Source organism: Opisthocomus hoazin, chromosome 12, assembly GCF_030867145.1.
Source record: "Opisthocomus hoazin isolate bOpiHoa1 chromosome 12, bOpiHoa1.hap1, whole genome shotgun sequence".
NCBI classification, from domain to species: Eukaryota; Metazoa; Chordata; class Aves; order Opisthocomiformes; family Opisthocomidae; genus Opisthocomus; species Opisthocomus hoazin.
Genome location: NC_134425.1, coordinates 6,515,433 through 6,542,642, shown reverse-complemented (window position 1 = coordinate 6,542,642; position 27,210 = coordinate 6,515,433). Strand labels below are relative to the sequence as shown.

Genomic DNA, 27,210 nt, shown 5'->3' with positions numbered 1-27,210 from the left:
TCATAATTCATTCAGAAAGTTTATTTTATTGGTTTACAGGTCACACCGACCTCTTTATTAAAAAAGCTCTTTATCAACTTAAAAAACTACCAGAGCTGAAGTGCAATACATATATATATATATAGTTGGAAACTTCTCAACTGATCCCTACGTACCAGTCTTATTCTCCTCTCCTATTTGAGCACTTCCTTCTTGCTCATTGTACTTTAGCAGACAAAAGTGCGAATATAATACTACATACCCTGCTGCACTGAGAGAGCCTGATTTTTCAACAATATTAATGCAAGGCTTCTCCATGCTCCAGCAAAGCAAGGATTCAGTACAATTTTTAGTGGGTTTGAAAAAGGAAAATACCAAGAGGTTTCACATGAGATTTCTGGAGGGAGAAAAAGACAGATATTACTGAAATAAAATTGTAGATTATTGTTTTGCTAATATAATTGACCAAAAATTTACCTTCATTCAGTACTTCTTTCCAGGTACTTTGGTACTGAACTATCTGTAGCACTATTATGACAAGTAAGTGCAGCTCCTTTCGAAGACACGGTTTATACAGATTTATGATCAACAGAAAAATGGTATGGCTCAAGTATTTTCCATTCAAGTTATCACTGAGTTGTAACTGATTAATAGAATTTTATTCACCGTTTAATACATACCACCAACCCATTTGCACATAACAGATGGCTAGAACTTACAGTGACTCAATCACAGCAAATCAGGTTTTGAATATATGGCAATGTAAGCAAGGCAACTGATAGCATAGATAACTTGGCATCCTGCTATGCTGAGTAAATTTGTTTTATAACGGACATTCTCCTTTAAATACAGACACTGCAAAACATTACAGCTCTTTATAGGTGAGGAACACTTGTCCTTAGTTTTCACAGTGTTTAACTAAAGCTTGCTATTTTTCTGGAACTGAGACACCAAGGAAAGCACCTGCTCTGAGGCTTTAATTTGTTTAGTCCCCAGGTATGCTGCACTATTACTGGCTGTATCCTCTAAGAAATATCGGTAGTTTACCATCATGCCACAAGAAGCAGCAATGCCCCGAGGGCTTGTGTCCGCCATCCAGTTTATCCGCCACATCACAGAGCCATTCTGAAGATGAAAATTTGCTACTGGATTAAGGGCATAACCACGATGCTTCTCTCCATACAAATACCAGGCACACAGCCTCATAAATGGTGAATGGAGCACTTGAACTAATTTTTCTGATCTCACCCACTCATTGTTATTTAAGAGTTTCTTTAGTGTTTCAGTAGTAGAGTCTCCTGTGATCTCAGAGATTTCTTGCCATTCCGGTTCTGTAAAAAGTTCATTTCTTTCCAGTTCTTTTGTTTGTGAGGAGAGGAGACCAACCAGCCATTTTGTGAATCCCGGGATAGGTGAAAGAGTAGAAAAAGCTTTTATCTGAGGAAGTTCTTTCTGCAGACAAAGGGCGAGAAAAAGAAATTCATGAGTTTTGCCATGATTGACAATGAGAAGTTTGAGTGAAAGAACAGCTGATACTCTTCACTTGGTGTCAAGGAAAGACCAGGGATTCTGAGAATTAACTGACACACATAGATGTAAAAAAAACTAAAAAAAAAAAAAAAAAAATCACCCTGCCAGTAATAGGTTAGTGACTAGAAAGCACCTGGAGAACAAAGAAAATTTTAACACTAACTGAATTACAGTCCGCACATCCAATCTATATAAAAGTATTTATGCAGTACTTGCCAACACTACATTCCAGCATATCATTTTACAAGTCTTCAAAACCTTTTAAATACCATTTATTTTTCATAAGTAACTATCTTTTTTAAAATCAAGGGCAGTTTACTATTTCAGTCTATTGTAAAATCAGGAGAGGTACAATTTCTAGATTTTAATGGAAAGTAGTATTTCCTGAAGTTTTGGAAGAGGTTCTTAATACAGGCTAGCTACTTTTCATGCTATTCCCAAACTATAAACTACATCAATGAAACAGCAAGACAAGAAATTTATACTTGCAATAAAAAATTAATCACACATTTTAATACCTGTTTTAACAAACTAAAACTTCTCCCACTAATTTATGAGTAAAAACTGTTAAAATGTAATCACGTAAAGCAAAACAAACATAAGGAAAACTGTGTGTTAGTTTTGGGGCACAGCAACATGAAGAACAGAGAACATTGTTAAACTCTCTGTCACTTGGAATTAACAAAAAACACATCAGTCAACCCTGCTGAAGGAGTAAGGGGGGCAAGGGACAGAGGGAAGATGGAGCTGAACTGAAACAACCACAGTGTTGTTTTAATTACTGTTCATATAGGAAGAAGTGGTAAGAACCAAGACATTTATCAACATTAAAGAAGCATCTTAATGTCAACAGAAAATTGTCTTTAAATGACTACAAAATGCATCTTTTCTACTTTGAGTATTACCGAGCTAACCATTAAAAAGTCATCATCGCTCAGATTCTACCGTACACTAGCAAGTGTTAATGGCACGCATGCTGCTAAGCTCTCTGCACTGCACCTGCACTGTTGCATCCTCAGGTACCGCTGTGCTCCACACAACGCTGCCAGCCGCATCCTGTTTGAGGAGGATGCAGAAGCCAGCGAGTGCGGGCCTGGCATCCCTCCGTTACAAACCAGAGCCAAGTACCATTTCTAAAAACTTCGATAACTGGAATAACATTCAACTGGTTATTTACAACATCTTCTTCCTTCCCACAGAGCTTCCCAAATAGCTTACTGCTGCTCTGCTAGCTTCCAGCACTACGATACACCAGCCAGCCCAGACCTACCACCTCTTCAGTTTTGTGACCTTCAATTGCATAAACTGAATAACCTCACTCGCTCCCCTTATCTGAAGTTCTCTGACTATTACACAGATGTGTAAGCCAAATAATTCTTCTTCTGGGACCAGACAGGAACAAGAAAGGCAGACCAAGTCACAAAGAAACACCCCATTTCATCTCCTTAGAGAACCAGATAAAGAAAAAGGTAAACTATTTTATAAAAACACTCATTTCTGTATCTTCTTGAACAAAACAACCATTTTTATAATCAGAGTGCCCAGGAGATTCTGACTGTGTCATATTCTCAACTGCTATGACTACGATGGTCAGATACTGCAATATGAGTAAATCGTTGATCTCCTTTGACTTTTTTACATCTCTACCAAAGGACATGATGATATTTTAGTTTTAAGAGTAATTCTGAAGCATAAGACTGTACCAAGATGCGTGAAATACAACTATCGGTTTCACAGTATATGCATTTCATAGAAAAAAAATATTCTTTGTAAATCTATGGCAAGAGATGTCTGTGGAAGGCAATTTCTGCTGATATTTTAGCACCTCTTGGTACAGTTTTAGAGAATGCAGCATTTATAAAACAGTTTATTAAGGTTGTGCTCTTACTGTGGACCATGGCTACAAGAGGCATGGATATAGAACACACGTTTTAATTAAAAGAATGTTTCTTGGAGTAGACACTTCAGCCTTTTTAGAAAAAGTTTCCCCCCTGCTTTTGAAAAAAGAGAGCAATGACCACAGCAAATGAAAAAAAAAAAATGGGGGCAGAAAAAGAGCAAAAATGAGAACAGAACAAAGCAATTCCATTGACTTCAAAAATCTCTCCCTTCCCAACCCTACGCTAAATACTTCCCCATGGATATAAAGACTATTTATCCACGAATCAATTCAATATAACTTTATAAAATTTGAATACAGAATAAAATACACTCACTAAATCTTCCTTTGAGAAACCCTACACGGAGGTGAATGAAAGGTGATCAGTCAAGGAGTATACCTAATCATCACATTTGGAATCCACTTCTCTTTACACGAGCAGGATCTTAATTGGTATGGTAGAGGAGAGTTACACTCAGATGCCCCCTGGTCAGCTACGCTTTGCTTGATTCAACACTAGCTCCCACCAAAGACAACACAACTGGCACAGAACCACAGATTTCCTGGAAGAGGAGGAGGGAGAAAGATGCCACAGAAGCGAATTTTTAAAAATCACAGAATCACAGAATGTTAGGGGTTGGAAGGGACCTCTGTGGGTCATCTAGTCCAACCCCCCTGCCAAAGCAGGGTCACCCAGAGCAGGCTGCACAGGACTTTGTCCAGGCGGGTCTTGAATATCTCCAGAGAAGGAGACTCCACAACCTCCCTGGGCAGCCTGTTCCAGGGCTCCGTCACCCTCAGAGTGAAGAAGTTCTTCCTCATGTTCAGACGGAACTTCCTCTGCTTCAGTTTGTGCCCGTTGCCCCTTGTCCTGTCGCCGCGCATCACTGAAAAGAGTTTGGCCCCATCCTCCTGACACCCACACTTCAGATATTTATAAGCATTTATAAGGTCCCCTCTCAGCCTTCTCTTCTTCAGGCTGAACAAGCCCAGCTCCTTCAGCCTCTCCTCGTAGGAGAGATGCTCCAGTCCCCTCACCATACTTGTAGCCCTCCGCTGGACTCTCTCCAGTAGCTCCTCATCTTTCTTGAACTGGGAAGCCCAGAACTGGACAGAGTACTCCAGATGGGGCCTCACCAGGGCAGTGTAGAGGGGAAGGAGAACCTCCCTCAACCTGCTGGCCACAGTCCTCCTAATGCACCCCAGGATCCCACTGGCTTTCTTGGCAACAAGGACACACTGCTGGCTCATGGTTAACCTGACATCCACCAGGACACCCAGGTCTCTCTCCGCAGAGCTGCTCTCCAGCAGGTCCGTCCCAAGCCTGTACTGGTGCATGGGGTTGTTCCTCCCCAGGTGCAGGACCCTGCACTTGCCCTTGTTGAATTTCATCAGGTTCCTCTCTGCACAACTCTCCAGCCTGTCCAGGTCTTGCTGAATGGCAGCTTCAAGATACTTGTTCCTGGAGAAAAAGCTGACAGCTTTCAGTTTTGTCAGGATGGTGATGAGCAGCATCACTTGCTATCTCCATTTCTCCATCGGCGCACTGAAAGCTGACCAGTGGTGACTCTACAGTGACTGGCCACAGCTTAGATACTTAGACAGTCTGCTGTCAAGTAATTTGACCTTTTGCATGTCAGTTTTTACTGTGGCTAGATGAATTTCTGCCCAGAAAGGAGGGCCACAACTCCCTTCTGAAGATTCAATGACTCAGTACCATTCTACTTGTCCACACGATAATGACAGATGACAACTCAGCAACTGTCTAGGATGCGACAGACCTGCAAATGAACCTTAAGGTACAGAAACACAAACCTGTAATAATAAAAAAAAAGTACACTTTTCATGTCAGCATACTTAAGCAGCAGCAAGCTCCCTTCCAAAAGACACTGGATATCAAAATGGGGTTTCATTCTTCCATGTATTCATGCCCTGTTGTGCTTTAAAGTTCATCTTTGGTTCACAGCACAGAGAACACAAGTGGATAAATTGGTAAAAGTTTTCAGATTAATGACCTACCAATGAGAAATCCTAGATGTGCTGCTAGAGGGAGTACAGATGTTAGTATTTTGCACTGGCGGTGAAAAAGAAGGAAAAAAGAGAAAAAGGAAAAGATTGCTGGAGACTCTTTTCCTCTAGGTAGGGATTCAAGGAATACAGGACGTGTTTCTTTTTGACCCAAAAATGGGATTATATTCCTTAAAGGTGTTCTTTTTTTCTCAACTATATTACTCATCCTATAAAAGATAGTGCCTTTGAGAACATATTGCTTAGGTCTCTTTCATGAATTCTTCACAGATGTTTGGGGTTAAAACCCGCGAAGGGAAGAAGGAAGGTAATGCTGAAATCTGAGAAGCAGAAATTCTTCTTTCAGGTGGTAAAAGAAAAAACTGATTGGACCAAGAGAAAAGGCTGCTTACCACAAAGTCAAGTCTGGAAGTGCTCTGCACTGTCTCTGCCAAGAAAGCACAGTGTTTGAAAATACTATTTTGCTACTGAACAGAGCCAACACACAGGGCTTTTCACACAGGAGCTAAGCCATGGCCATTGCTTCCACAGGGTAACAATATCAATCTCATCTCCCAGCTTGCAAAGCCAAGAGGGTTCCAATGCACCATCCACAATGACAGAAATGAGAATGAACAGTTTCTTCCCATATTTGTGTATTAATAACAACCACTGCAAAATTCTTCATTAAGTAACTGACACTTTGCTTCCTTGTGATGTTGACTTCTCTGTTTATCATTCACTTTCAGGAGTGACCTGTTCACCAAGCCCAACTCGAAATATTTATCAGGAAGTTAGTAGCTCCTACTCTACTAATACATACACCATGGGAAATTGTGCATATTTTTTACTTCTTAGGACAGATAAGACATAGGAAAGTGACCCCATTTTGAAGGTACGGTACAGACTACTACATATGTGATAAATGTTTGAGTTTAGGAGCTTATTTGAGTTGGTCATTTCTTGTAGAAAAATAAATAGATGCAGTGAAGTGTGCACATTTATGTTGTTGCTAAATTGATGTGCTAGTTTCTAAGGCTATTGGTGGAGATCCATTAATGTTTATTTTCTTGTCAGAAACCCACACACCATTAAGAAACAGCTGCTCATTTTGTTTTGGGGTTTATTTCTGGTTTTGGTCGTCTTTTAGCTTTGTTTTTTCTCATTGCAGAAGAGCACAGATTTCTCCTATTACCCGTATCTCATCTGAAACTGTCTTACACTCTGAAAGCTGTAGTCCAAGGTCACATTTTTCATCAATGAAAGCAAAGCCTGTTTTGGAAATTACGATCTCCCCAGGTCACCTAGATCAAATTAAGGTAGCAATTATCAACAGCCCAACCAGAAAGCCAAAATCTGCCACCAATTGTTAAGTATTCAATTGAGTCACACAGCAGCTATCAGTTTTCTCCCTCAAATGCCACAGGCTATAAAAAGCTAAGCAGTTTTCTCAAAGGCTTCACCACAGTTATCTGTGCCTGTCATCTGCAGACTGAATTGCTATGATGTACCTTCTGCAAAGCTACAGACCATTTAGAGTGGCTATAAACACATTCTGAATTAAATGTCTGTCTAATGAGAAATCTATCTGTCCACACATTCACCAGCACCGATCAGCTTGCTAGAAATGCATCTGCCTGCTTGTCTTCCAGCACCCAGTTTAGGGTTTGTTTGTTTACTTACTAGCTGTCTCAAATTGTTTCAGAATCCTATTCATTTCTGGGAGCAATACAAGCTTAAATTTAAGAAATACAAGAGATCATTTCTGTTGTCTGCTCCCTGCTTTATATACATTAACATAATGAAGAGACTGCACAGAATGCATAGGTAGCCTATTCTTAGATTTGTGCAGGGATAACTGGGACCACAGCGGTATAAGTGGACTAATGAATTCATCCTACTGCTTGCCCCAAAATAATCCAAATAGGAGATGCTCAGATAACAATAGAAGCCTGTTTATAAAACCCTTCTAAATTACGTGTAGTGAACCTTTGTCAAGCAACTAACAAAAAAAGAAAAATCTCTTATTTAGAGCAGCATACTTTCTCTCACGATGCCCTTTGTATGCAACACAAGCTCCCTCCCCCAGGTACTATTCTGATCTCTGTTATATCCTCCCCTTTATCCAATTATATTGCAATACCTGTGGCAAATGCCAAATCACAATGTCTAGGTAGAGATTAAAGATTCAAACTGCTAACTGTGCACATATAAAGAGATGAAACTGAGGACCCATTTCTGTGACTCAACTTCATACGTCCTCCATCTGCTTAAATTAGTCAAAGACTCAAAAAGCAGGGGCCATTAACTTCTATGCAGTGCCTCAAACTAACAGTGCTTAACATTGAGGGCTGTAATCTTCGCCAGAGCCTCCACTACTGCAGTTTTCCTAACAGTCCTAATAAAAACCCATTTGCAAGAAACACTTTCATGAGGGAACTTGACATTCTTTGAAGGTGAGAACTGCTACCCTACACACGTTCACGTTTAGCAGGTATGTGACCAGTTTAGGCAAATTACCAAGATTTCTAAAAAATTAAGCTCTATCTTAATTGTCCATTAATGAGATTCTAAGGAATCTGGTAAGTTTATAGTGTGGATACCAGCTAGCCCAGTCTTTCAGTACAGTTTTTAAAAATCTTGCCAAATAAAGGCTTCAATGGTGGAAAAAAAAGAGTGGCTATTAGCATATTTCTAACTTAGTGAAATGTCTTTTCCTGATCTAACGATACACATTCATGACAGGTCCAGTTTGGAGTTTTCCTTATGAAGAATGACAGCTGAGAATTCAGTTTTGAGGTTACAATGGCACTTACAAGTAGAAGTGTCAGAGCAGGTTAAGCTAAGGCAAAGTCAGATAAAGGATTTTTACTAGAGGATAAAAAAAGTTTTAAGAGTTTGCAGTGCCATGGGAAAATACGAATCAAATAACATTCTGCAGATCAAACAGATGTCCACAAAAGTTAACTAAAACAAATGGCAAGTTATAAAAGTATTAGCTATCAATAATTCAAATATAATGAAAAACAAAATCCTCGACCCCTTCAAATGGCCTCCTCCTCCCAAAGCATTTTATTATCAGTCAAATTAAAGAGACTCTCACCTTATGTAACCTGGAACACTTGGTGTTTTAGCAGTACTTTAAATAAAGATTTGTTTATTACAAAGCCATGCAAAGGTTATATAAAAAATCCTCTTACTATCAGAGACCTCAACTATCTATTTTTACAAAGGCTGCTGGAAGCTTGCTTAATGAGACGTAATTTCTGACCCACGATTTTTTTGCTGAGGCTATATTGTTTCAGCTGCTGTCACCCAAGTCCACTCAGCACTACTGCTACACCATTTGTCCCTTTTAAAGTAAGTGACTATAATGCTTCTCCAAAGAATTATGTCCAACCTGAGCACGGACAACCTTGGAAAGTCCTTTGCTTACAACTGACCACAAAGAAAGCACATGTGCAATTAATGCACTGAAGTAGAGCTTCCAGAATTTTGGGAGACAAGTAAAACAGGCTGCCAAGAGTATTACTCATCATGTGCCCTGCCTTTGCCCTGAACAAACTAACTTTGTAGAAATTTCACAATATAAGTATCTTGAAGCTGAAATACACAGGGCTGCTTTCCACTGAAAAGTGAAGTCCACCGAGATGACAGTTACAACATTTACAACGAAAGCTGAATGACTAGGCATTATAGAAATGCACCAAATAATCTGGTAACAACAGAATGATTTAGGGTCACTTCACAGATGTAAAATGTGTAGTGGAAGACTGTTCCTCCAGAATTCAAGACAAAAAATTCAAGAACAATACTTTGGAATGAAGAGGAAGAAAGCATGAACAAGTGGGAAGAAAGTGGGGAGAAAAGAAAAAAAATATTAACATCAAAGAGAGTGGAACAAAAACTGTTAGAGAACCACATCTCTCAGAGATAAACACTCCCGGATTACCTTTCATTTCCTTTCTAGCCATACAGTGGTACCCCAACAAGGTTTATCATCAAGAAAAAGAATGGTGCAGAGACAATACATGGAGGTTATTGTGCCTTTAATATATATATAGATAAAGAATAAATAAAAATAGACAGTTCAAGTTTTGCTACAACTACACAGTCAACTAAGTACATGTCCAATTTGTCATATAAAACCTTACTAATAACGGCACTTTTTTTATATCACCTTAAAGCAGCGTATGAAATTTAAGTAGGGAGGAAGACCTCCATCTTTGGCATTGTATGGAAAGTACTTAGCTTTCAATATTAAATCAGTTATTTAAGCTTGAGGCAATAACTTTATGATTAGAATGTATTTAAAGGCATCTTCAGCCAAAGTGTTTCCTATTCATCATGCATTTGATGGACACTGAAGAAGTGTTGGATTTTACAACATCAAAATGTACAAGTTTTGTCATAAGTGTAAGTAAGAAACACATTCTTCTGCTGGACAAGTAAAATTTGAGAACTTGCATGTAGGTTATCTAAGTACAGTATGTCTATTTTCCTTTATAACTCACTCATAACTTTTCTAGAGTTGTAAGCAATTTAGTGATGGACAAATACGTTGTCAATAGGGTTATTTTACGAGAGCAACTCAATTACCCAGAAATTATTTTTCAGATGTGAAAGTAGATAACTGCATGAATTTATTCCAATTTCCCCTCGGTCAAGATCAGACAGATGGCACTACCTAATTATACCTGGACTACTGCACTTTAGACAATTAATCTAAAAGCCATTCCGAAAGCAAGAAACAACAAAATCCATCCAAAATACCCACTAAAAATAAAATAAAATAAAAAACTTCAGGACAGCCAGCTATAATTCAGTAGTTGACTAATAGATCATTTCGTAGTAGTAGAAATCTGGTGCATCCAACTTTAAGTAATTTTTGTAAGTAGAACTGAAGCTGATCAAAGATAATCAGAGGGCTGGAGCACCTCTCCTATGAGGAAAGTCTGAGAGAGTCGGGGCTGTTCAGCCTGGAGAAGAGAAGGCTGAAGGGAGACCTTAGAGCAGCCTGCCAGTACCTGAAGGGGACCTATAGGAAAGATGGGGAAAACATTTTCAGCAGGGCTTGCTGTGATAAGACGAGGAGTAATGGCTTTAAACTAAGGTAGGGTAGATTTACACTAGATATAAGGAAGAAATTTTTTTTACAATGAGGGTGGTGAAACACTGGAACAAATTGCCCAGAGAGGTAGTGGAGGCCCCATCCCCGTAACGCCGTCTAGTGGAAGATGTCCCTGCTCACTGCAGGGGGGCTGGGCTAGGTGACCTCTAAAGGTTCCTTCCAACCCAAAGCATTCTGTGACTCTACGATTCCAAATTACAGACAGTTTTCCAGACATTGCTACTAATTCAGATGTTGGAACAATGAATATAAACACAAGTAGTGATCATTACTTTTAAGAGGCAGCTTTGTTAACAATTTAAGTAGGAAAGACTATTAAATATAATAATGTACTCAAGACAGAAATGTGAGTCTCTCTTTCACACCGCTCTGTATATAAATCAATGAATTTTCAATCCTTTCTCAAGTTGTTTGTAAGAAGGAGCTGCAAGAAGTAGTCCTAAAACTATTAACAGTAATCCCATAGCATGCAATGATATATAAATTCATAGAACTGACTTGCATAAAGTAAGTGTTTCCTGTGACTTTCAAAAGTTAAAGATGTCTTCTTTACTGTATTGCAAGAAATGCCTGGGCAAAGAAATTTTTTTTTTAATAGACATACTCAAGCCAAGCATGAAAACTACACACATAACCAGTGGCAATTCAATATAACAAACAAGAAAACAAATTAATTAATGTACAAGAAGTATTTTTGTTACTGAAACAGGTCTAAGATTTTGAAAATGGAACAGTCAGGTATATTGAAGAGATGTTGATCAGGGGGCTGGAACAGAGCCTGTTAGCATGCATTAACAATGCCCCAGCCACTCAACTGAGAGACAGCAGTGAATCATAGAATACACTACATTGCAAAATACAGCTATATGAAAACTACCTTCAACAGAAATGCACTGATTTGACTTACAAGCAACCTATGCAGATGATTAGACAAACACAAGTAATTCATGCAGTACACGTCAACTATAGAACAGTATCTACATCTGGCAGTCATTAACCAACAGCAGAAGATGTTCTTCCAACTCTTTACACATCTTCAGAGGCTGATTTGGTAAGAGGCTACAAGTGCAGGGCAAGACCTAGCAGCTCCTTGCCTTAAGCAATGATACAAAATGGAAGCTAAACCAGCAATGCAAGGGAAGCACACTGGTCAAACAGCATGTTAAGCACAGCCTGCCACACCTACCTGCAGCTCTTTTACAACCCATTTGATAAGGTAATTCCCAAGATCCACACCTTGCAGTCCCTGCTGAGTCAAACTGATTGAGTAGAAAATTGCTGTTGTAATTTTGTCTGTATCTTCTGTTTCTAAAGGCGGGACTTCTTTCACTATGGCCTAGGAAAATAAGAATAAAAAAAACATTAGTAGTAGCTACTATCATCATTATGGATGGAGGGCGACTTTCTTTTTAACTTTCACATGTGTTAACACTTTTCCCCACTGTTTTATTCATTACCCTCTGTGAGAAACAACAAAAATCTAATCAAAAAGTAGAAAGAAGAGCTCCTTATCCATTAGCAAGTGCAGGAAGTAACTGTAATGTGGTTTAAAATTTTCAGAAGTAATCATAACTGCTTTGAAGTTTTAATCTCACTTGACATCTTTTTTTATATATTTATCTTTTTTTATCCTTCCTGCACTTGAGCAAAACCCATATATTTCAACTTACATAATACAAGAGATAAACAGAATATCCCTATAATTTTTAAGTGCCAATTCTCTCACCTCTTAAAAAAATGAAACAAAACCAAGTATTCCCAAATTACAAGGAATTACAGATTTTAAAAGAAGTACATTGCAGCTTGTGCACTTTGCTGTGTACTAAATGCATCAGTGACTGTACCTGGATGCTGCTGGAGATATCACTGGTTAGTGCAACATGCAAGACTATCAACGGTTCTCCTGGGATTGCGCAGTGAGAAAAATAGTAGCATCTTCTGTATGACCCCACTCGACGCTTCATATCAACCCAGTTTCTAACAGGATGCACAGCTTCAGAACTCAATGAGAAAATAAAAAAACGTAATTTTTTTTTTTCATTTAAAAATAGGTCAGATGCCAACCCTATAAGCTCAGTACTTTTCCCATTGATGTCAGTGACAAAACTCACCAATCAAAAAAGGAGAATCAGGCTGTAAGTGGAAAAAAGTAAAATTCATCAGCAAATTGTGACAAAGCAGATTGTAAAGGCGTATTGCACACCCACTGTCTCTAGTTTTATCTGGGATATGTTTATTACATATCTGAGAATTCACTTGCACTTTCTGTTCAGTACAGGCTATCCAATTGAGATAAGTCATTGAATAAGTCTGAACACACCTCTAACGCACTAGTTTTCCAACACACAAAGTAGTCTGTTAGCACTCCTACAGCCATGTCTTCAACCAATCATTCAAAATGCACTAGACTTTCAATTTGTAATACAGTAGAATATTTTCCAAAATACCTTGAAGATTAAGTAAAATAATACTAATTAATTTATTTTGAAAATTTCGCTTGTATACGATCACTTTTCTTTGCCTCGTTAAGTCACGTACTTTCAGAATTCTTTAGAGATTTTTTTTTTTTTTAACTTTTTATATGACAAAATGCCACACAATGTAACTGATTCGGTCATCTTCAACTTCATCAATACAACTTGGAATATTTGACAGAAATTCAGAAATAAGTGTTGTAGATTTTAAGGAATGTTTATATAAAACAAGGTGATCTCTTCACATATAGTTTAGAAGTGATTCTGTGCATCTCACCAGTTCCTGCCAGCAAGGGGAGCCTCACTACATGAGAAGTAAAACATGCTCTTGAGTGCTGGGCACCCCATGCTGCCTCAGATTTAAATATTAATTCTCCACCAACACTGCTGGTGTAGACCAAGGAGAGAAGGTGGCAGTGGTGATGCAAGCAGAGCACCTGTGGGAGGAAAGCGCGTACCAGAAAGCAGTGCTGCAAGAATCTGGGTTTGTAGGACAAGTAACAGCAGCACCTCTGGGAATGAGGGAAGAGTAACGGAGAAGCTTACTCAGTTACAGAAGTCTGAAAGTTCAGTATGTGAGCTATAGGATCAAATTATGGGACAAATGATCCCCTTTACCATTTACTTAATTCAGTTTTTAGAGTGTGCTCTTTAGCGTGTTAAATGTAACTACTCCATAATTATACTTTGCCTATAGTTCAGTATTGAAAAGCCAGATCCTGAAAATTGTGGATCTGTGCAGTCACAAGCATTTCATCACCTTTTCCTCAACAAGCACTAGCAACTCTTAGCACTTACTCACTAATTTTCTGGAGTACTTCACAAGGTGATTGCCAAGTCACTCGTTCCAAGTTTAGGAATCCTGTGGAGAACCACTCTGAAAGCATGTTCTTCAGAACTCCATTCATCTCCTGCAAACAGAAGAAAGATAAACTTATCTGCTAAATAACCTAGGTAAAACATAGGAATGTGAGTAAAGATAACCTTCACTATTTAAAACTACAACACTGGCAAGTTCAAGGAAACTAATGTAACTGTTTGTGAAGAATATCTACATAATTGTGGAGCCCTGGCTGGACAAGAGGGGACATAGTTTGGTGCGTTGAGCAACCCAGGTTCCGATCCGGAAGTGAGCCTTGGGAGCGGCTGACACGGAACCCGGCTGGGAAGGCAGAGTGATGAGCTCGGGACACTGGAGCAGGGGGAACGTCACCGTTTCCTGCCACACTGTCACTTCCTTCCTGCCACGTTGTTGTTTCCTGCCACAGTACTGTTTTCACATCGAGATGCAGCTCTGCACCAATCACAATGAGTTGCAGTAGTTTTGCCTATATATGGATTGGGGGTTTAACCATTCAGATGCTGTAACAGTTTTGCTATATAAACCTTGTTTTTGCTGACTAATAAAGGTGAACGATCATACTCATATTGGGGTCACATCGTTACAACGGATGCGTAACCCATGCCAACACATAATAGTTCTGCTTTCCTCACACAGGACTAAAACAATGAAAAAGTTTAAAGACACCGTCTATAGTAAACTGCAGGCAGGGAATGGAAGATAACGCAAAACAATGTAAATGAAAAGCAGACAATAAATAGAAGTATTTGAGCAGTCTTGACAATAAGGCCAGAGTTGCACAGGTGCTCAGATTTAAATACCATGAAAAAAAACCACAGAGAAATTGATTAAAATAAGGACTTGGATTTCACTACCATTTTCTACATCCGAATCTCTTCTGAGTATTCAGCAGTTCATGCCTCAGGAAGACTATTAATACTACCTTAATAATACAAGAGAGCAATTCGCCAAATTAAATTTCCCAGTTCCTTACCATATTTTGTTAGTCATCTCTACTTTATTAAACATTTGTTCCATTGCTCTTCATGAGAAAGATACAGAAAAGCTATTTACTGCTGCACATTCCGCAAAATGATTAAATGGAACTTTCTACTTTTGACAGATCTCCAAGGCACATAACATATCTAGTGGAGGTGACTGGGACACATACAGGCATATGGAGGCATCAGTAAACTGCAGAAATGCTTCAGTTTCAACTTTAGCATGGATCTTACAACTCAGCACAGCAGCTGCATATGCCCATTCCAGGATGATAAATTAGAAAATTAGTATCTTTCAACCAGATGCAGATAAAACCATAGGCTTTACAGAATTTTTCTTCTTTATAAGTATGAAATTCTTTGAGGAAAAAACCCCAAAAGCAGCAGCATAAGACTACAGAACTCAAAAATCACAACAGATTTGGAACAGTACAATACAGAATTAAAGCCAACTGTAATATCAAATACTTTCAGAAACATTCATAGTAATAATGAATTTTATATTCACTACTAATTTCCTGCTGCCTTTATTATTAAACATTGTCTTGTCTAAAATTCTTTGAGTTTAGAAAGTATTCTTGAACTCAGCACAGCATGGAATATCCCTTAAAGAGATGCTAAAGCTTATTTTTCTTTCTTACATTTGCTTTGTATATAGAACACAGTGTGATACCAGCATCAATTTACCAACAGCCTGATCATAAACATAGGCTTACCTGAAACTAACTTAATAGCCTTTTATTTAAAAACACAAACTCTTCACCTTCTACTCAGATCTTTATTAAATAGCCAGTGCTGTACATAAATAGACAAAAAGTATGTTCCAATGTACTTTAGCTTGCTACATTTAAGCAAAACAGAAAAAAAATGTAAATCTATCCAGAAAACACTTACTACTCTAAAACATCTTTCCAAAGCTGAGATGTAGCCTCAGGACTTTCATAAAAAAGCAAACATTTTTCCCATCAAAACCTAATAAAGATGAAAGTTGCAGAGGCACTTGTCAAGAGACAGACATCAAAGAAGGTTCCTGTTGACCAAAGTAACTGCTACAAGTATTTGAAGACTGAAAAAAGGACAGTTTTATTCTTTAATTCAACATACCAGAAAAACTAAAATTTTTCAACCCTGACATGCTTGCAGCCCACTGTGATCAGATACTTCAACCTACACCAATCCACCCAAACTTACAATTAAACTAACTCCTCCCATAAAAACTCCTAGCGTAAAGTTGATGGTAACGACCGTAGTCATGGACTTTCCAAGGTAAATTCCTAACAAATCCTGGCTCTTCCATACCTGATGTGCAGAATCAAATTTTCTTTCAGTTTCCCTTTTTCCTACCTACTCCTTCTGCACTTGCTAATTTGTTACTGAAATAGGCTGTTGCCTGGCATCTATCTTTGTTTACGCAGAAATGGCTCCTACACGAACCATCTAGAAGAAAACAGCCATTCATCTGCATAGAACAATTCCATCATGCATTAAAATTTTATGCTATTTTTTTTTAGGACCATTCTCAAACTTGTAAGAAAAGAAGAGCTTACTTATTGAAGCATAAATTAACAGATACTTCATATAGTGAAAATGTCATTTGCACTGTTCCAAATACAGGGAGTATCCATGAACTATTCCACGAGGTCAACACTCTCAGGCTTTGTAAATTAGTTTTTTGTTGGTCTTTCTCAGTAGAGCTGTCTTTCAGTTAGATAATAAACAGTGCTGAAAGTCTTCTGCCAAACTGTATTCCCACCTGCACTTGTACCACAAGGCTGAACCCAGCCTGCATATGCTAGCAAAAAAAAAACTTAAATGAATATAAAACCGAAATAATACAAACATAATTTACCTTAAGTACACTTAGAGGGTAAGCAATCCCCACTGGAAAACAATGGAAGCCACATAATGCATGGCACCAGCACAAAAAGAAACCTCCAAAAACACTGCACGTACATCTGCAACAAGTGCCACTGAAGAACCGAGAGAAATGAATCATAGAATCATAGGTTGGAAAAGACCTCTAAGATCATCAAGTCCAACTGTCAACCCAACACCACCCTGCCTACTAAACCATGCCCCGAGGTGCCACATCTACACACTTTTTTGAACCCCTCCAGGGATGGTGACTCAGCCACTGCCCTGGGCAGCCTGTTCCAATGTTTGACCACTCTTTCAAATTTTTCCTAATATCCAATCTAAACCTCCTCTGACGCAACTTGAGGCCATTGCCTCTTGTCCTATTGCTAGTTACTTCGGAGAAACTTCGGAGAAGAGACAAACATCTGCCTCACTACAACCTCCTTTCAGGTAGGAAATGAAGCATCACATCAAACAAAATCTACCCTAGGAATAGACGGTCTCCGCAATTATTCACTGACGCTTTGATTAAAATGTTGCTTCCTTCTCTGTCTCAAGGTAACGCTGTCCTACAAAACAGTAGCTAGAGGGGGGGAAGCAACATAATAGATGACATTAAAATGGACCAGACTAGCTATGTCAAAACTTTGTAACCAGGATAGTTAAGAGGGACATACACAGTATGCCTTCTCCTGCCTAATACATGGATCTATTACACACTTTATAAAAAGTCTGATGATCTGGGGGGCTTACCGGACACATATGTTAAACCTGTGCAGCCTTACTACCTCAAAAGAGCAGACTATTTCTATAAAATATTACTACAAAAAATGCATAATTACTGTTGGCACAGGGCACTTCAACGCTTGATGCACTCTGACAATACATTACCCGACTACAACTACATTTAGAGTCGTTGGAATCTATACTGGCAAAACTGGTTTTGCTGATGCATCTGGGCGAGTGCATTACAGAGAACCCAGCAGGTGAAGCAAGCTGTACTGAAAGAGCCCAGAATTGGCTGCATAACAGCATCTACAAGTAAGGCTAAGTCACACAGGAACTGCAGCTCCTGGCAGCCCAACAGCAGGCACTGGCCTGCAACCTCATCAAGGCTTGCACCAGCAACAATTTCATTGGGAACAGCTGAGTTTTAGTTCAAGTACTCTCTCATACACAGATTTGTCTGTATTTTTTTTTTCAATACACCTTTCCTCTCAAACTGTAGTGTCCTAAATGCGTATACTCTTATTGTCTTGTTTATTCTGGCTTTAAAGTACCTCCCTTGCGAATCCTTGTTTCTGCACAGCTCTGAAGTTTTTAGAAAATAACCATAAACCATTTTGGTCAAATATTCCTTGGTGTAGTGAAAGTCTCCAGGTATTTCAAGATTGTTTCGCTTCCTTCTGTAAGGGCACACTGTAAGCCAGAAAAATAAGCTAGAGTTGTCAGATCTGGGGTCAAACTAACAGATTTCTATGGCTCTCTTGTCATCCATCTGCGTTTTGGAACACCATTTCAAGCTGCAGTCTAGCAGCTAGGAGGGGAAACTGCTGATGGCTGCACTCCTGCTAGTCATTATTTTGAACACACTGCTCTACATCTATTGGCAGTAACAAGGCTCAGATGGCAATGAGTGACTTGAGAGAAAGCCAGTTACACCACATGGACACTGGTAAAAGTGGAAAACATAGACATCAGCTGCATTTTGCTTCTTTGAAGCATCTACCGGTTTAGCAAGCGTGCTCCATACGATGGGACACAACGCTACCCAACTGAACTGAAGGCTACTTTTCAAGATGCAGAACACATTACAGAGCTACTTTAGGTCCAAGATAGAGCATATAAAAGCAATGCATTTGTAACCAAAGAAGAAAATGAAGCAGATGTGCTTTCAGCAATGACTCTGGAAGAAAGGAATATTGTTTATGGGGAATTACAACTCAATTCAAATAATCTGTCAGTTGTAAATAATAATGCTTTACAAAACAGGGCAGCACGCAGGCCAAAGAATTAGAATAGTTCCTGTTGGAAGGGATCTACAATGATCATCTAGTGCAACTGCAGCTGTGGGTGTTGACAAAACTTATTAGTGCAGAAAGACATAAAATACTTTATCCAAAACTGTGTTTAATTCAAGTCGCCTGAGCAGAATTCTGAGTTGTGTTTAATATCATAGTATATGCTAAGTTTCTGAAAGGCTTGACTCCAACAATGACAGTCTCAAGTTAGGTTCTCTTATTTTGTAAATTTAGTGGTAAGTAAATTCTTATTTTCATTTCAAACGCCTTTCTAGTCATAAAATTACATCTCCAAGATTTCACTAAAAAGAAAAAAAAAGCACACATTTATAATTCAGCACCTCAATTTTAAATTTGAGCAACAAGACACACTCAGAATTGTATTTAAAATTACCAGCTACACTTCAGTTTCTATTAGCTGACTATAAGAAACTGTGATTTTATTTTTTTTAGTTCTGTGTTCTTGGTACAAGACAGCAAATTACAGGCTTTTTCATCTTCACATCAGGTCCCTATTTATTGGGAAACAAATCGTAAAAGTCATGAAAACCTTAAATCATTTTTTTTTTATTAAAAAAAACTGCCTGTCTGATGACAGCACTATTTCAATTTCCTTCTCAAACTACAAAAAATAAAATACCCCTTACAATGAAAATTCTAACACTCCATGCGTGTCAAACAGATGGCTCAGTTATTGTTAGTTGCTGGTTAGATATCTGATGGGGCTACAAGAGAAGTATTCTGCCAGCCTCACCAGAGGGAAGTTTTTCCATGGCTTTGGAAGGTTTCAAGTTTTTAACCCGATATGCTTTGTTTGGGCATACTGACTTACACACCTACTCTGACATCGCCATGTGTTTAAAAGTGCCTTTGTTGATACTGAAAAACACAGCCATCAGCCAAATGAGATTCAATAGTGTGACACAAATAAAAGGGGACTGCTTTTCTGCTTTTTTATTGCTAACAGTAATTACTGCAGTGGTATTGTAGTGCTGGAAACTTCTGGCTCTTGCATTTTACACTGTTTGATGTCTTGTTCTTTAAAAAAAACAATATTTTTATCTCCCTTTTTTCTCGCCCTATTTTTTGCTGATTTAGACAATAAGCGTGCACAAGCATTTCCAAGTGACTTAATCACCTGTATATGTTATTTTACTGCAATCTATTGAACAAACACAAAATAGAAATGCTTCACCAACCATTATCTAACAGTTCAAACTGCTTCTGTGTTGATATGCTTTGAGGAAACAGGAAAATATTTTATATTTAGAACACAGCAGTGGGTAATCCTTGTTTTAATAGGTCTTTCAAAATGCAAAGCAAAAACTAAGGACTGTCTAAGAAATATTTTAGACAGTTTGGGCAAAACTGAAATCCCAGTAGGCCATATAATACATTCTGTAATTCTCCTCCAGCATCCAGAAAATCCATTTAATTTTATTTTCATGTTTACTTGTCAGTGCAGATACAAATATACAGAAGTTATAAAATTTTGTTGCACATTTGCCTTTACATATGTTAGAAATTAAACCAAATCCACAATAATGACATGGCTAAACAGGACTTTTGATAGGTAAACACGAAATACTTTTTGCATAGGAAAACTTTTAATTTCCAGTTGCTTCTCTAGCCAAGGGCTTCTTAGATCTTTAAAGCAAACTGTTTCAGTATGTATATTCTCCATATAGTCACTGTTTCACTTAAGTGAACAGATAATCTAATCTATTGATGAATCCTGATCAATGACACCACAGTTCTTTCAAGGCAGTACAACTGGGTGAAACAAATACTTCCTTCTGTGTATGTACGTAAGACATCTATCACCACAAATATCTCCCCTCCCCAAAAAGCCATGTACAGCCTACCTACAAAAATAATCTCCTTTAAAGCCTGTTGTACCATTTCCAATTCCTCTGCTAAAATTTAAAGCCATTTTCCCTGATTATTTGAAGGTCAGAGTTCAAATCTGTGAGGAAGCTTTAAGAAAAAAAATAATTCAAAGAAAAGTCCAACTTCAGGTCCTTGCTGTGTTTAAAAGTGGCTGCTATGAAGCGAAAAACACCCAAAGCAATTACAGTGGGGTTTTTTTCTAGCAGACCAATACAAGCACAACAAGATTACAGATACACTCCAACTACTGCTTAATTATGGAAGCAGGTTTATTTATAAATTAATTTGACAAAAATACTACCTTTTTCATTATCTTTTGCCATCAACTTGAACCTTCCACTGACTTTTTCTAAATCGTATGGAAAGATGAAGCGTATTTTAAAAGCAATAGTTGAATGATTTGCTACCTGAAATAACAATGATGTGAATTTTTCACCAAAGTCCATATTTCAAATCAGTAAGCAAGCAAAATATAAAAATCTCAAGAGGAAAATGTTGGCACAGAAAAAGAAGTGCTGTAGGTGAGTGGGTTCTCAGCAGTAAGAGGAAGAACAACACTCAGTAAACAGGGTTTCAGCAAATTTCAATCAGTGCATTGCAAGGGCTCACCAGAAAATCAACTTGTTCAGAAAGACACTGGAAAACATGTGTGTCCTGTGTCCTTTGGTGAAAACAAGGAACGGAACACATGAACATAAGGGTGAGAGGAAAAAATTCAAACAGCATAATGAAAAAAGAATTAGGCCTAGCTTTACTGTAATTTAACTTTTCAAACAATGTATTCTGTGCCAGTACGACTTTTTTGAAACGGTCGTCTTAACATTATCCATGCGTCTTACCATTGTTATAATTGATTCACATATTTAACAGAAAAGCGACTTCTAGGACGGATTATGAAGAAAAATTTCTCTTCATCATATGTCCTGTATGTATTTCTGGTGGACTCTTTGGGAAAAAAAGGTTGTATGGCTTCAAATATACAGTCTCCCCCTAAATTTTTGCCATCTGATTATCAAGAAACTTATGTCAAGAGTATTCATCATCTTTTATCATAGAATGGTTTGGGTTGGAAGGGACCTTAAAGACCATTTTGTTCCAACCCTTCTGCCATGGGCAGGGACCTCTTCCACTACACCAGGTTGCTCCAAGCCCCATCCAACCTGGCCTTGAACACGCCAGGGAGGGGGCAGCCACAGCTTCTCTGGGCAACCTGTTCCAGTGCCTCACCAGCCTCAGAGTAAAGAATTTCTTCCTTATATCTAAGTTAAATCTACCCTCTTTTAGTTTAAAGCCATTACCCCTTGTCGTATCACTGCATGCCCGTGTAAAAAGTCCCTCTCCAGCCTTCTTGTAGGCCCCTTCAGGTACTGGAACGCTGCTCTAAGGTCTCCCCGGAGCCTTCTTTTCTTCAGGCTGAACAGCCCCAACTCTCTCAGCCTTTCCTCATAGGAGAGGTGCTCCAGCCCTCGTATCATCCAACAGATCCAGGTCTTTCCTGTGCTGAGGGCTCCAGAGCTGGACACAGGACTCCCGGTGGGGTCTCACCAGAGCAGAATCACCTCCCTCGACCTGCTGGTCACACTGCTGGGGATGTAGCCCAGGGTACGGTTGGCCTTCTGGGCTGCGACCACACACTGATGGGTCATGCTGAGCTTCTCATCCAGCAACACTCCCAAGTCCTTCTTCTCAGGGCTGCTCTCAATACATACTCTGCCCAGACCGTATTTGTGCTTTGGATTGCCTCGACCCATGTACAGGACCTTGCACTTAGCCTTGTGGAACTTCATGAGGTTCGCACGGGCCCACCTCTCCAGCCTATCAAGGTCCCTCTGCATGGCATCCCTTCCCTCCAGCACGTCGACCACACCACACAGCTTGGTGTCTTGGCAAATCTGCTAAGGGTGCACTCAATCCCACTGTCCATGTCGCCAAAGATGTTAAAAAGCGACGGTCCCAAGAACCATAAGGAACACTACTCATCACTGGTCTCCACTTGGACATCGAGCTGTTGACCACAACTCTTTGAGTGCGATCAACCAGCTAACTCCTGTCAAATCTATGTCTCTCGCAATTTAGAGACAAGGATGTCGTGCAGGACAGTGTCAAATGCTTTGCACAAGTTCAGGTAGATCATGTCAGTTGCTCTTCCCTTAGCCACCAATGCAGTAACCCCTTCGTAGAAGGCCACCAGATCTGTCAGGCACAATTTGCTCTTAGTGAAGCCATGCTGGCTGCCACCAATCGCCTCCTTATTTTCTGTGTACCTTAGCATAGTTTCCAGGAGGATCTGCTCCATGATCTTGCCACGCACAGACGTGAGTCTGACTGGCCTGTAGTTCCCCAGGTCTTCCTTTTTTCTCTTTTTAAACACGGGGGTTATGTTTCCCCTTTTCCAGTCAGTGGGAACTTCACCAGGCACATCCACAGAAGACATTTACAATGGCATAACAACTTGTAACTGAGGATACTTATAATTTTTCTGTCTTGCTCTAGGTGAGGATTCTGCCTTCTAATAACTAAAATATAAACCAATCATTATTTGCAGCTTGTTCCTTCCCTTTGCACTATCCGTCATTTTTAGTATTTCCAATGCATCATTCAGGGTTTATGTTCAAGATCTATAGAATTCTTCCAGTAAGGTAGTCACCACACTTCACAGTTTCTTATAAGTCAACTTTTTCAAGCCAGTTTAGCTTACATTGGATCCTGGCAGCTAGGGCACTATGAGTTCTGATTTAATGGACACTCATAAAATAGTTCAGTGACTTCAGCGCTCAGAATCTTTACAAGTCTAATAATGAGACACATTTTGGCGTGCAGTGCAGCTAGGCACACATCTCACAGTACATAAAATCAGAGTAAGTTAGGCATTCCCATTTCTTCATTTACTTTAAACATCAATTCAACTTAATAGGTGATTTATGAAAGACAACTGGGGACACTGTGAAGATGTATATACTTGGGAGTAACTGGAGACAATACTGAACCAGTTTGTAGTGCATCATCTATTCTGTTAATGATTCGAGAACAGTGAAACTGACGGAAAAACAGGAAAAACAATCATCAGGTAATCTGCATCTGCTTGTTTTAAAATAGTACCTTAAGAAATTCAGGCAGACAAGAATTCATCATACGTAACAGCGACTCCTGACGTGTTAACATTCATCCCAAGTTCCAGAGCTTTTCTACAGCTTTTTTCTTGTCTTTCCTGCAGTTAGGGAAATCAGCAAAGAATCACTCTGAAATTGTCCACTACAAGATCCCACAATATACGTTGTATCACGAGAACAGTTCTCTACTCAAGCCTCAAATATTAAAAAGAAAAAAAAACCTCTAACAACCCTCCCCACCCCCAAATCTATAGCCTGGATATTCTGCCATGTAGGGGTTTTTTTTTTGTTCTTGACATTTAGCCTCAGAACAGGTAACACAGCATCTCACACATATGGCTTAAGATATCAAACTAAATACACATGCCATCACACCACTTACTCGCAAACCACTTGCACCAGCTAGTAATCTCTGCAGCTCCACTGCAGAGACTGTCAAGACTTCCTGTGTGTTGGGTGTTCCCTTGGGTGCTCAGAGTTGTTCTGATGCTTACTTGTAATAGAAGCAAATAGATTTTAACGGCCAAGCAAGATGCTTATTTCAGAAGCAAGACGTAACACCTTTCCCAGACACACTAGCAAGAACACTGGAGTAACACATAGTTCTAGGTCTTGGTTGCTACGGAAAACAGATGAGAATGACCTAAATGAAACTCCAAACTGAAAAGACACAGTATCCAGGGTAAGTTCTTACAGCCAATATAGTCACAAACAAAAAACAAAGCCAAATAATTCTAGCTGAATCTTTCCTGGCTTACGTGCTATTTATCATCAACTCTCATTTTTATAATATATGACATTTGAAAAATAAAACTGATGAACAAGTGCAAAAAGACTACAAGAACAGATATGCAGAACTAAGCCCAGTCATACGATGAACCCAAAAATTTCAAAAATATTTTGAGAAGAAGACATAACAGAATGCTTATGACAGCCCTTTTACTGAAGCTTTGATTTTGCAGACAATATTTTCCTACTTCCAAATGAATTTAGTATGTTTCTGAACATACTGTATTATTTGATGCATGTACATTCAGCTGTTTTACACGTTTCTATCCTGCTAATTTTGGAAATTCAGTCTGTTTTTATATAAGATGATCCAACTGGATGTGCAGTCTTACCAATGTTGTTGCTACTTCAGTTATGTGATGACTGTAGTTAATTGACAGCACTGACATTAAAAAAACATGCTTTTCTTGTCAAACTTCATTTGTATCTGAATATCGACAAACAAGTTACAGTCAGGTCATCTGACCAACTTGCTCTCTTTCTTCATCGCCTTCCACGAAGCCCTGCCTCGTCCTCCCATCGTCATCTGCTACACCTTTCCTTCCTCCACACCCATATCACCTCACTGCACCATGTAACCACCCGGGGTGCTCCACCTCACTTGTTTTCTACACGATACTCAACTACGTCATGACAACTCCTTTCTCCCGTTGATATTCTCCCTCATTAGCATGACACGGCTGCTATGTCACTTTTGGCCCTATATAGGACTCGGGAGTCACGTCACTACGCGTCACTCCTTCAGCGAGTTCCTGGCACAGCTTGGCAGCCCCACCATCAGCTCCACCACGTGCGTCAGTATGGCACCTCCTTCCCTGCCCCAATGCCAGCCCTTCACAGCCCAGCCTCCCGCTGCCACTGCACTTTGGAAAGTCCACTGCTTCATTCCACAGCCGCTCACTCCCTGAGCTGTGTCGGCAAAGCCACCTCGCACTGGTGCCACGGCCTGCAGGAAGGGCCTGCGGGAAGGGCCTTCGCTCCTGTCACACCACGGAGACCTCAACAGTGAACCAGGTCGACGGGACGCTCTTCAGCCCAACGCCGAGGCTCCACGAGCAGCGCCATGAGCAGGAAGCCCCAAACCACATTCCCTCCGGCCTCCCGCCGAGCCCGTTTCAGAGCCACCCACCCCCAGCCCGGCCCTCACCTTGACATGAGGCCCATCCACCGCCTTGGTCGCCAGCCCCTCCACCAGGTCGCCCCTCAGCTCCACCAGGAAGCGCAGCCCGCCCTCGAGGCGGCCCAGGTGCTGGAAGAGTCCCCGGTACCGGGGGTTGAGGTAGTAGCGGAGCCGGTCCTCGGCCTGCAGCAGGGCCCCCAGCTCCCTCTGCTGCTCCCGGGCCTGCAGCACCTTGGCGCTGAACTCCGCCACCCGGCCGTGGTCCACGCCGAAGTCGCGGGCCAAGCGGGAGAGGAGCTCGGCGCGGGGCGGCCCAGCCTGCAGGGCGCGGTAGTACCGCACGAACTCCGCGCCGCGCAGCTCCGCCGGAGGCGGCGCCTTCTCCTTGGTCTCGTAGGGCGGCAGCGGCGGAACGGAGCGACTCAGCAGCTCCTCCATGGCAGCCACAGAGGTGGTGCCGGAGCCCGCCGGGCCCCGGCATAGGCCTGCAGCCACCGAGACGCGACGCAGCCCCCGCGGCGCCGCCCAGGGCCCACGCAGGAGGGGCCGCGGCCTCAGACACCGGCCCAGGCAGCTCATTCCACGCCTCGACCCTTGCGACAGCCGCAAAACACCCTTCACCGGGGCCAGGCCGCAGCACCGCCTTCGGGGCTGCAGAGGGCGCGCTGATAGGCTGGAAGCACAGACTTGACAGCCCTCTGCGCCAATCGAAAGCGAGAAGTGTGTGGCGGGGTTGGGGTGGTGTCGGCCGCCATTTTGAGCGTGGCGCGCAGGGGAACGGGTCACTGGGCTGCCTCACGGCGGCCGCGCCTCCTCTCGGGGTGGGCGCTGCGCCCGAGGGCGTCTCCTGCGCTTCTGCGTCCCTCAGAGCTTTTCACTGGCTGAGTGCGCTTTCCCCTGGCCTTCACTGGACAACCCATTGGCCCCTGTGTCTTTCTCACCTGTTGCTCCCATTTTTCCCCTACCCAGCGCTGTTTCCCTCAGAGCCCGACTGTGCCTGAGGTGAACGTGCGCTGGGCCAGGTGTCACGGTGAGTCCATGGCCCTGGCAGAGTCCAGATGGCATCAAGAATAGCAGTGGCATTTGAAAAGGTTTGTCCCCATGGTCTCAGGACATCATCAGGTCTGGGCTCCTGGAAGCCTGCGGCTGTTAGCTCGAGGGGCTGAGCAGTGAGGGTACGGGGGTTACTTCACAGTCACAGGAAGCCCAGGCCAGGCCTGCTGGTATCTGTTTGCTTTGAACCAAGTACAGGAAAACACAACAAATTTGACTGTGTAATTTGAGGAGCCAGTCCTGAAAGTAGTGTGCCCTTTGGAACCTGTAGCGGAAAACTCCAGTCATAAGCCCAAAGTCCTCTAAAATGTGTCAGAGCTATTCATGAACGAAACTAAATGTATACCTGCTGCTCCCAGTTCAGTCTTACAAAGATGTATTTGCTTCCTTTTGACATCCTATGTGTTCTTACCTTACTATTGTTTCTTGCCCATTAAACCAAGGAAAACACATATGTCAGATCAATGTCAGTGAGATTAGAATTGAGCACCAATTGTCCTGACCTTCAGAAGCACAGTCAATTCTTGA

General features: G+C 40.7%; 1 protein-coding gene across 1 annotated transcript; it reads right to left on the bottom strand.

The window, feature by feature from the left end:
• MLYCD (malonyl-CoA decarboxylase) lies at positions 1-26,268 on the bottom strand. Its single transcript, XM_075434059.1, has 5 exons — positions 25,657-26,268; positions 13,799-13,911; positions 12,371-12,527; positions 11,713-11,862; positions 1-1,431 (listed from the first exon to the last, which is right to left on the bottom strand). Exons 1-5 carry the CDS (start codon positions 26,206-26,208, stop codon positions 898-900), a joined length of 1,506 nt encoding a protein of 501 aa, XP_075290174.1. The 5' UTR covers positions 26,209-26,268; the 3' UTR covers positions 1-897.
• Between the last annotated feature and the right edge of the window lie 942 nt (positions 26,269-27,210).